Genomic DNA, 11,195 nt, shown 5'->3' on the forward strand with positions numbered 1-11,195 from the left:
AAATACTTCTTCAGAGCAATTTCTTTTCAATCTTGTGGCTACTCCAAAAGGAATAGCCTTGAAAACGTGCTTAGGATGGCAGCCTGTATGTATGTGTATGCGCACTGTAAGAAAAATTTAAGGTACGTAAAACAAGGAAAATATCTTGAAAAGGGCCTCTACGAAAAAATGTGTTGCTATCTTTCCAGGAGTCTTGAATTGCTGTCAAATGCTTTGACAAATGAAGAAAAGATTGTGAGGGTCCTCCTCAAATGTATGCCCTTGTCCATCAATCTAGGCTGAAAAGACTTCGCCCTGTGCGAAAGATTAAGCTAGTTCACTTGGTTTGGTACCCTTTGCTCAATTTTTTGAGATATTAAGTTGTGTGGTTGTTCTATACAAAAGTGAACTTAACAGAGAAATTCAACGTTATGTATCGCACTCAATACACGTATTTTGTTTCCATTTAACCTCCCCGGAATTTTAGTCTCTCATGCTGTGGTTGGTTTTCTTTTCAATCAACAGTCAAGAAATTGCTAGTAATAGTTACTCTAGTTTGAGCACTCTGGCATGGCTGAGACGATACCACAAAGGTTGGGTCGTTAGGGGTGACCGTCTCGGTTCTCCCCCATCCTAGCATTAGCACTGCACTGATGAGGCCCAGAAGGCCGAAACAGTACTGTCTGCAGTTAGTTATATATATATATATATATATATATATATATGTCTTATTAACTAAGCGCGAGGGCCGTACTGGGAGAATATCGCCCCGAGGTCTTGACAGTACGGACCTCGCTGCGCTCGGTCCGCACAAAAAAGACTGAGGGCCGATATTCTTCCAGTACGGTCCCGAGCAAGCTTGGTTAATAAGAGATTTATTGTACGACTGAAGTTCAAAGGGACACAAGTGCGGTATCATTCTGGACCATTCGGGACAGTGCCCTGTCCAATACTGAGAGAATATTGACCGGAAATACAGCATTTTGATTGGTTGATTTTATTGGCCCTCTGACTGCCCGACTCGTGTAATAATTAAGGTATCATGCCGCCACAAGTGTCAGTCAGGCTGGCATATGTGGTGAGGGTCCTTAGCACGAGCTTTGAAAATGGAGCTTTCTCTTTCTTTCAAAATTCTTGTCACCGCTGTGCTGCTACAATTTCAAAGGGTTTAGTTTCAAAACTTGATGTCGACCCTTCCACTCCTTTTAAATAAGGGATTTCTCTAAGTCTGTTCCACATCATTTTTTTTTTCTTGCGCGGGATCAGAACACGAGGTTCACATAGGGATTATACCATGGAATGTGCACTCGAAAGATTTTTTTTTATTCCCAAGGTGTTGAGAAATTACATCGTTCGTCCAACCAGAGACACGAACGATAGTGCTTCACAGTGTAAATATCAGTATGCATGTAATAATTCAAACCCACTGCCCCCCATGGGCGCTGCTAGCTGTAAGATAATTAACAGCTATTTACCAAAGCGGAGTTGGGGTGGCTATTTAATACACCGTGATCAGCGAGGCAAATATCCACCACTAGTCCCCGACACTGAGGTGAATAGTTATTATATACTAAAACTGTGACATAATATAAAACACAAAAAAATGATTTTAAATCATTTATTCCTACAATGATAACAATCTTTTCGCGCGCAATATTTTCGGAGGCGAATACATAGCAAAGAAAATTCGGAGTTTAAGCAGCTGATCAGAGCGCCTTGACTGTTTTGGTTAGAGAAAATCTTAAACTGAGGCCTTGCCATTTTGAATGAGCGATAGCGAGGTCAATACGGCTAACCCTAGTTTTAGGCGGATTTTCCTGTAACGACCGAAGGTTATGATGTTTATCATACGGCTTACATACTGAAGAAGCGAAAACTTTATCCAAGCAGAAGTCGCCAATTTACATCCAGCGATGTGCGCGTTTACTTGTTCATTCATCGACTTAAACCCACAGTAAAAATAATGGCGATGACGTTTTTATCATTTCACACGGTTTCTCCAGGGCAACGCCGCGAAACTTTTTCTGTTTCCCCAGGTAATGATTTTTTTACAGCGATCTACATTTGTCATTCTTTTTGCTTTCATTTGTTTTTTAAACAGGGTTCTGTTTGTCTTTTCTTTCTTCTACGTTGATTTCTTATAAAAAATCGCTTAGATCCGCTAGTCGTTCCATATTCCAATTCTGTAGTTGTAGACTACACTTGAAGCGATATTTCACAACACCCACTTGATAAAATATGTTTTTGACTTGGTCTCTTGGTTCCGCTTTGGTTTCGCCGTTCAGTTCAAAACTAATGTTTTAACCAAAGGCACGCTAAGACCGTTTTTGAGGAGAATGGAGGGAGTGAATACACATAACAAGACGTCCGAACCATGCAAAACAAACAATACCACCGCTATGTCGTGGGAAATGATTTTGCACGATCAGTTCACGAACCAAACGAGACCTTCAGGAATACTGTTTCTTTCATCATTGATTTGAAGATAAAAAGGTACGATTCCATTCATTAATGTACAGACTTAATGTTTTCTGCTTAACTTCTGTCAAGGGTAATGTAGTTGCAGTGTTATGTCACTCGCGGGTCAAGTTGAAACGACAGCGCAACTTATCCAACTTTAAAAATTGATTCCTTCGCTCTGAATCATTTTCCCAAAAAATCCTTTGGGGCTCGAAAAGAACAACTCTTTGAATTTTAAACGCTTGGTTTCCAACTAATTATAAGCAATACCACAAACTTGAATTATAGGTTAATTATAGATAAGTTTTCTAGATAGAAATAGTCGATCAAATTAAATTAGATTATAAAAGTAAATCGTCGAAAATTGCTAAAAATTGTTTTTACCGTATGTTTTGACATCGTTCTACAATATATGGTTGATCTAATTGCCCTAGAGTGTTTTATTTTTTAATACGAGGCGTCGTAAATCGTTCTAAATTTCGCATCGAAAAAAGCGGCGTTTTCACAAAATTCAGTGACTATCGATTTTCTCGAAAACCAAACGATATATACCAAAATTAACTATGCAGTGTTTTGTTTTCCACTATGGTCTACGTAACATGAGATTATGGGCCAAATTGATTTTTGAGCTGTTACCACGAAATTCTAAAAATGTTTGATGTTTGGTAACATTTGCTCTTAAGTGGAAAGTTTCCTTCTATGCCCCACCCCAGGAGTGGGTTTTTCTCTCTTCACGACTCTCACACGTTTAACCGATTAAGGGTGGAAACTTAACGTCGCTGAGAGATACAAGATACAAGCACAAAACACTCATTTGCGAGGATCACTTTGCATATAGAGACTTAAGAGTATTGTTCCTCTACCTGACCGCGATATTAATGACGCGATCGCGCGAAATATCTTAGTTTTTTAATCCGGAATCCATCGTGCTTACAAACTGGGTCAACGCCCCTTCCCTGTCTCACTTAGCTGCTAACAGAGACAGGTTGTCTCCTTTCCACTTCTATCGCTCATTATTACGCCTCACACCGCTCAGACCAAGATGGCTCGAATGACTCGCACAAACGCTTCAAATATGGAAAAAAATATGCCGAAGACAAGTTCATGCATCTGTTTCGATATCAGAGGGAAGAAAATAAGAAATAAGCGAATATGCAGACATTATACTGACCAAGAAAGGGACATTTCCAGTTCTCAATGAAAGTAAATCTAGATACACATAGCGTTAAAAATCCAACATGGCACATATAACAAATTGGACAGTTTTCCTTCATTTGTTTGACCTCTATCATTTGTCTTTACGTTGGAAAGTGATCCTATAAATCCTCCCATCTGGTTGATCGTTAAGAATCAGTCATTTAACAAAATTTTTTTTAAATTTCCATCGCGCTGGAGAAACGAGGCTTAAACGAAACTATTCCGCTAACGGCCACTTCAGGGGAAGCGATCTTTCAAAGTCCAGCGTTGCAATTTACACTGGGAAATCAAAGCAAAGCAAAAATGTTAGATTAAAAGTAGCGCCGTCCAAATTAAACTGACTAATCTTGTAGTGTTTGTTCCTCTTGGATAAATGCCTTAGCTATTACATAATCGTTATTCTATAGGTTAGCGCACCGTTGACCGCAGTCGCGTGATTATCCCCAAATTTCTCATTGTACATTTTAAAGAACTATCGTTTTTCTAATAAAGCAGTTATGTAGAGCACTTGACCTGTGAACGCGTTACTCTATAGTAGTAGTACATCGAACCCTAATACACCACAAACTGAATCCGCTCGAAGCTCCCTTTTCTTTTGTGATAAGGAACACATGGCATTTCTAGAAATTCTTAGCGGTGTGCATGACAACGTCAATGAGCATAAAAAGGCACTCCTTATCTTTTAAAATTAACGTAACGAATAGAGAGGATTGGTTCCTGCAGTCAGTTTCTCGTTGTGTGTACGAGCAAGTTTGATCTGGCTTGTTAAAGATATTCTGTATGAAAGCTAATCTCGAATTTAAAGGTGTAAACCGACTTTAATGGTGCCAGAGTCTTAGTTTGAGTCTTAGCTTGCGTTAATTAACTCAGCTCCAATGAGTCTGATTACAATCATTTCTTCATGCTGCGTCAGGGTGGCAAACAAAATGTCCGATCTTTAGCTAACCTTTCAATATCTACTCTTATCATCTACCTAAATTCACTGAGATTTAGGCACTGAAAAGGTGCATAAAGACGTTTCATTCACAAGCCGGTCGAAGAACCCGAAAGCCAGTCAGATGGCACTTATCACATTTTTCACGTGTGAGGAAGACAATGCACACACACACAAGAAGAGCAAACAAACAGAAGAAAACGAAAAAAGGTGACTCCGCATTGAATACAAAAAAAAATTCCTCGAGCGTTAATGTTCATGTTAGCAAACTGAGTTATTTAAGGAAACTAGCCTAGTACTGAATTACCTGAGACGCTGAAAAGAATGTGCGTATTGCTGCTCCAAGAACAGGCCATGTAGTTAACATCTATCGAACATACAAACTTACGCTTCCACTATGCAAGTAACCAGCAACATACTGCACTTCTCGTGGATTCAGAATACACACACAAAAAATAACAGTAGTTAAGGTACTCACTGTGTATCGGTTAATTTGATTCGTGAACCATAGTCCTCCTATTCTCCGTAAGAATCTTGCACTGTTCCTTCCAATCGTATTTTTCTCTGTACGATTCGCGTAGTTCATGAATGTTACTCAGACATTCTCCATGATTTGCTTGAACTGATTTAATTGCCTTCGCCCACATTTCAGATCATCTGAATTAACAATACATGATTCACCGAATGGCAAGTCCCTTATCGATTGAGCAAACCCTGAATTACTACCCACCAGAATGGGAAGAGCAGCAGATAGAGCTTCAAGAGCTATGAGCCCAAATCCCTCGGTCCTCGATGGCATGATGACCAAATCAACTTCACAGAGTAAGTCCCTCATTTTGTCCCTGCTTCTTGCAAATTTCCTCACACCAACTCCTTTTTAGAAATACCACAATTCAGAAGCTTTGCTGCTACTTCGTCTTGATTTCCATCCGTGGCTCCGACAGACAGGAGGAGACAACGTGATTTGCTCAACTCCTCACATGCAAATGCCTTAGCAGCTACGTAGTAGCCTTTTAACTCAAAGTCCTCAGGATCACCACGGCCGCACAACAAAACTTTGAAGTTGGGGCTCTCATTAGGATACTGAATCAAATCCTCGAATTCCTCAAAAAGTCCAGTTGTGAACCTAAAAATATCCTTGTCTTTTTTGAGCGCGAACGCGCGAATAGTACTCATCAAATAGTACTCATCAAATAGTTTGGGTCCAACTGTGACGACCACATCGGCCAATTTGCAGAGTTCAAGTTCAGTTTCTTGTTTTTCGTCGCCTTTCAAAACGGCGCCTAGGTAACTTTTGAAGTTGCAAAGTTGTTCTGGAACCGTATGCATGACTTGAATCCGCCTAGAGCTGCGTGGAGGATCTGTGAAAACCTGAGCTTGACGACCAAGTATTTGACCATTGCCAATGACAACATCCCAGTGAAGGTGTGCTGGTGGAAAGCTCAGCCAATCAAGATGATCATAACCCGGTCGTTTCTTTGCTTCAGACACGGCAATGTTGTGACTCCGGGCGTCCTCTATATGCTCAGGACTAAGAGTTTTCTCTGGGACCCATAAAGTGATTTCTAATCCAGGTTGTTTTGCCAAGTAAATTGCCAGTTTTCTGCTGAACGTTGACAAACCTCCAGCGCATGATGTCCACTCATCAACTAAAAGGGTGACTTTCAAGCTGTTCGAGACAAAAAGAGGAACTTCTTTCTTAGGTACCCCTTGGAAGGTAATACTTGAGCCACATTCAGAACGACCCTGAAATATAATCGCAAGGAGACGTTAAAAGAAAAACAAGTCAAGAACAGACATAATAATCTGTGACAGGAATCAAATAGGTACGAAAAGGTTTCATGCTTCATAGGTTACCTTTACCTCTATTCCTGCTTTCAGTGGGGATAAGGGAACTTGCAAAGCACCTAGATGGTCGTCACCATCTATGGCAAGGCTTCCAGAAAATTTCCCTCTGGTTGTGTCCCCATCTATGTATTCTCTTTTCAAACTCATTCGAAAACAAGTATACCTGAAACAAAGGAATCAAAATGTAACAAAAAAAACAAACAAACAAGACAAACGAAAAAAAATACCTGTAACATACCGACAAAACACACACACAAACAAAAGCAGAACCGAGACCTTTGAGTTCGGCAGCCTTGAAAAGGGATGTTAACCAATTTTGTTCATTAGTGACAGTTGGCCCGGCTAATCTGTTGACACATTAAGCGGATGTCACGAGACCTCTACTAAATTCAAACTGCAAAGATAAAGAGTGGTGTTGAGGTGACTTACAAGAAAAAATAAGTTATTATGTGAAAAGTTTTATATCGTCAGCAGCTGTCTTTTCCGGTTTAGTACAAGCCAACTGAAGCTCTGAAGCCAATCAGATGCAGTAAGGGAAGTGTGAATGCACCTTTGTTGCAGAATGGGCAACCCACTACATATACCGACAAATAATCCCTGACATTTCTCCTATGGTAAAATGGTTATCTGTTACTCTTCGGTTGAGAAACAATCGCTAATAAAACCAGAACTGAAACTTTTCATTGACGTAATGGAAATGAAATTTCCACTCTTTTGTCTATCATGTGATTCATTCCAGCCCACACGCCTTTGTATTGATTTCATTTGCATTGAAGCATTCTAGCGCATGAGGTTTGAAAAAAAGGTTACTTACAGTATTCATCGTACCTTGCAAAGTGACCCGTATATTGTATTGACAAGTTCCGGTCTGGTGAGTTGTAAAAGGAAGAAAATCTGCGCTCGTATTGGAAGGATCTCGTGGCAATGGTGCCCTGGCGACAAAGTTCAACAAACGAAATATATCTTGTTTGTCGGAACAACAGCATACGTTTGTCGAACTTTTTCGCCTCGTGCAGGACGTGCGGTATTTTCTGTAAGAAGTGATCCGAGAATCAGACATATTCTGATATACATATTCTTTAGTGATCACTCCCCTCCCCACCCTCTAGGGGGCTTTCAAGAGTCAGTGTAGGCCTGAAATAGAACAAATTTTACAACTTAACGTTCATAATTAAAAAATGATTTCCATACCCAGAGTTCAAGCGCTCAACTTGACATTTAACTATCCTCCCGTCAAAAGGTATCGGTTTCATCAAATCGGAAGCAGTCTCAATCCATTCTTCTCTCTCGTCGTCAGACTTTAGGAACATTATTCCAACCCGGCATTCTGATGCAGCAGGAATGTCTTCATAGTGTTCTCTCAAAGAGAGTGGTAGCTGTATGGTACCTGGTTTTGAGAACTCGATGGCTTCGGAGCAGATGATTCTCAACGTAGGATCAAGTAGACTATCTTCACTTTGAACTTCGTGAACCTTGAAGTTAGATAACAGTGAAAATCTGAAACTTTCTACTTATCTGGAATGTTTTCCCCAACAGCCCATACTCTCACTGGTTACTCCGGGGTCACAAGACATTCAAAAATGAAACTGTATTCTGTCAAAAGTATTTGAGCGTGAAATAGTGCCGTCGGAAGGTAAGAATGCACTGTTACTCGCGTCCGCCCTTGCACGCGATCGGAACGTTATTGAAGGTGGCGTGACATATTTTACTTTTTAGTGTTCTGCACTCTTAAGCGCTTGCATGTAATAATTATTTATCAATACTTTTTCCATTAGTTTTCGCATTGCGTCCTATTAAGTCTGAGTTGAGCGACATAAAAAATCACTGATGATCGATTGGTCCCACCGAGAGAAAGTTCATTTTGTTTCCCTCTAATCGGAGCTTCCTTGGGAGACATTAAAATCACCAAAAACAAAATGAACTTTCCTCAGAAGGACCAGTCGTTTATTGTGTGATGTTGACTAATTCCGGGCCCTTCCATCCATTTCAGCTGGGAATTAAAGAAAGGGTGACCACACCTCAATATTGCAACTTTTACCTGCTGAGCCAAGTGATTGTCTGGACGAGTGGATGGCACGTCCTCCCTTTTGAATTCTATTCACTCAACGTATTTTATTTTGACTGAAAATTCACTGATTTCTTCCCTCCGGTGTAAAAAGCTTACATCAAAGTGTCCAGAAAAGTGCTTACCTTCATCTGTAGGCGAATCCTAGCTTTTGATGCGACCGCTTCCTTCGGAATGGTAAGAGTTGCATTTGGATAGTCAGGGAACATGAAGGTACCACCGTAAGATGTTACAGTGTAAACGGGCGAGGTCTTGAGACGACAGACCACTGCGTATGTAGAGCACAATCTTATCTCGACTTGAACAATTGGAGAAGGCACACAAGGAGTATCTTGAGCCGAAAAATTTCCTTCTTCTACATCTGTTGCGAGTATAGCAGAGAAAAGGAAACATGTCATACTTATTACTTCACAACGCAATACAAGGTATTGGCAGCATAAAATCTAACAGATATTGTTGTTTTTGTTTGGATGAATGAAACTTTACAAAGTGACATTAGCTTCAAAGTATTAACTCTGAACATGCTTGGTAAATTGCTTTTGCATGAGATGACAGATTCCATTAAAAATGATTGACAGTTGACATTCCAAGAAACCGAAAGGAAAAGAGAGATACCCTTCCTCAGGCAACTATGTTTTATATTGAGGTCCTGCTCTATCTAAGACGTTCGTTTTAAGCTTCTTAATCCATCCCTCGATAATTCTATGCACGTGTTAACTAGTGCAGAAACCCAGGAGAATGCTTTACAATAAAACATTAAATAAATCAGAGAAAAAAACTCGCCCATCGTCCAGTGTGCCTTCGTCGCGTATCTACCAAGATCAATAATAAGAAAGTCTTCTCCTAACCTGAATTAGCATGGAAGTTGTATTATAACAGCAATCTCTTCCCATTCAATACTGTCGTTGTTTAGAAGCTTGAACACCACCAATTCGTAACCAAGCAGATCAGGAGCATTGTGAGTGAGGGTCAAGTTCACGTCCGTTTTAAATTCGAAAGTTTCCTGACCCCCTCTTGAAAATTCAATCACGTCACTGACAACTATGTCGTGTTCGTCCATAAAAGCTAATTTTAGGGGCAAGTTTAAGAACCAAAGGGATCAGGATTTGTACTCGTGCCTCCGATTATTCGCTAATCAGGGTTTAGTATCCGAAGACAATCTGACCTTGTTGGAGGGGTTTCTAAGCCCGAAAACGTCCAAGAAAGTGTCATTAGAGGAAAAGATTCAACAATTTAAAGAAATTCGTCAAAAGGAGGTCAGTCTTGGAGAGAGAGAACCGAGTTTTACCGGCAGAGAACATGACCTAGAGAAAGTTATGGCAATGTTGGTGACAGGAAGTTCGCGTGTCGTCAATTTGGACGGAATTAGTGGAGTAGGCAAGACAAAATTGGCAATGGTAACTGTTTCGAAGTGGCCAGGGAGAAAATTCAAGGCCGATTTAAGAGAAGTAACTGAGATGAAAGACGTTCATTTTCACGTTCTGAACGCTTTAGTTCTGGAATCGGACAAATCGATCATTAGCTTCGAAGCAAATCCAGTCATTGAATTAATACAGCAATTGATGCGATCAAAGCCCCAGTGTGACATGTTGCTACTCCTTGACAACATCGATAACTTTGCAGGAGGAGACGGTGAAGCTTCCACCTCCTTCCACGCCATTCTAGGTTAGCGGCGGTTGAAGCAAACTCGCGTGATTTGTATTATGGCCAGCAATAAAGTCCGAATCAATTAGCTGATTATCCTAGAGATGAAAAAGATACTTCACGAAGACATCTTGCAAATTATTGAAAGATTACTTTCGTAATAATGGCAACAAATTCATCTCGTCAAATACTTTTCGACGTATGATCAACACTGCATGGTTAAAAAGTGCCTCGCAACACAGAAATTTTTCCATGTTTACGCACTCTCATCTAAATGCTAGTGGGGTTGGAAGAATTCATTAAAGTGATTCAAACTCAAGGCGCAGCCGTTTGTTTGCATGAGTTTTAAGAATTCCACCAGCCTTCCGAGTGTTTAGATGAGGCTAAGCAAATACAGAAACGTTACCTGCTTAATTCATAAAAAAACTTTCTGTCAAATAACATGAGTAATGAAGGAAATTGTCATTTTCTGGCTTGATTGATACAAATTTTCTTAATACATGCGCTGGACAACCGCGCAACTGACGACACACAAACCAATCAAAATTAACAAATGGTAAACACCACAGCGTACACTATTGAGTTATGGATGCACGCGGGAGGTTGCTAAGCACGAAAGAAGCGTAAGAGTCGCTCGAGGCGATAGCCGAGAGCGACTCTAGCTTCTTGAGTGCTTAGCAAACCTCCCAAGTGCATCCATAACTCAATAGTGTACGGTGTGGTGTTTACCATTTGTTTTATAACATAACATTGATACATTGTAGCTAAAGAGTCCCCTTTTATTTAACAAATCTTATGTGACCAGAAAAAACAAGCGCGCGCGGAAAAATAGTCTTTGCATTTGCTCACGTCATCAGCGTACACCCATGGGCAAATGGGGGACGCTAAATTGACCAATCAGAGCGCGCGCTTTACTTTGGTTATGTTATAATTAACAATTATTCCACAAGCGCGCGTTGGATATGAGATGATAGATAGCCAACGAGGCGCGTAGCGTCGAGTTGTCTATAATCACCTCATATCCAACAAGCGCGAGTGGAATAATTGTTTTATTAAAAACGCCCTCAA

At 40.4% G+C, this 11,195-nt stretch overlaps 2 protein-coding genes across 3 annotated transcripts; one reads left to right on the plus strand and one right to left on the minus strand.

The window, feature by feature from the left end:
• Positions 1-1,583: 1,583 nt before the first annotated feature.
• LOC148738070 (uncharacterized) lies at positions 1,584-8,052 on the minus strand. Of its 2 annotated transcripts, none has more exons than XM_088749950.1 (4): positions 7,610-8,052; positions 6,428-6,581; positions 5,049-6,316; positions 1,584-3,915 (listed from the first exon to the last, which is right to left on the minus strand). In XM_088749950.1, exons 1-3 carry the CDS (start codon positions 7,726-7,728, stop codon positions 5,432-5,434), a joined length of 1,158 nt encoding a protein of 385 aa, XP_088606076.1. In that variant the 5' UTR covers positions 7,729-8,052; the 3' UTR covers positions 1,584-3,915; positions 5,049-5,431. The 2 variants fall into 2 exon arrangements, with proteins under 2 accessions (XP_088606076.1, XP_088606077.1); XM_088749951.1 differs by having other exon boundaries at positions 6,434-6,581; positions 7,610-8,037.
• A 1,474-nt stretch (positions 8,053-9,526) lies between these two features.
• LOC148738071 (uncharacterized) lies at positions 9,527-10,153 on the plus strand. Its single transcript, XM_088749381.1, has one exon. The coding sequence runs from the start codon at positions 9,527-9,529 to the stop codon at positions 10,151-10,153; it is 627 nt and encodes a 208-aa protein (XP_088605507.1).
• Positions 10,154-11,195: the final 1,042 nt, after the last annotated feature.

The sequence above is a fragment of the Stylophora pistillata genome, chromosome 2, assembly GCF_964205215.1.
Source record: "Stylophora pistillata chromosome 2, jaStyPist1.2, whole genome shotgun sequence".
Lineage (NCBI taxonomy): Eukaryota > Metazoa > Cnidaria > Anthozoa > Scleractinia > Pocilloporidae > Stylophora > Stylophora pistillata.

Excerpts from the sequence above, each read along its gene's own strand:
- LOC148738071 (XM_088749381.1), top strand. The coding sequence starts at position 9,527 with ATGTCGTGTTCGTCCATAAAAGCTAATTTTAGGGGCAAGTTTAAGAAC.
- LOC148738070 (XM_088749950.1), bottom strand. The coding sequence starts at position 7,728 with ATGTTCCTAAAGTCTGACGACGAGAGAGAAGAATGGATTGAGACTGCT. Across the intron at positions 6,582-7,609 it reads GTTGAGCGCTTGAACTCTGG|GTATACTTGTTTTCGAATGA; the intron begins GTATGGAAATCA and ends CCTTTGTTTCAG. Across the intron at positions 6,317-6,427 it reads AAGCAGGAATAGAGGTAAAG|GGTCGTTCTGAATGTGGCTC; the intron begins GTAACCTATGAA and ends ATTATATTTCAG.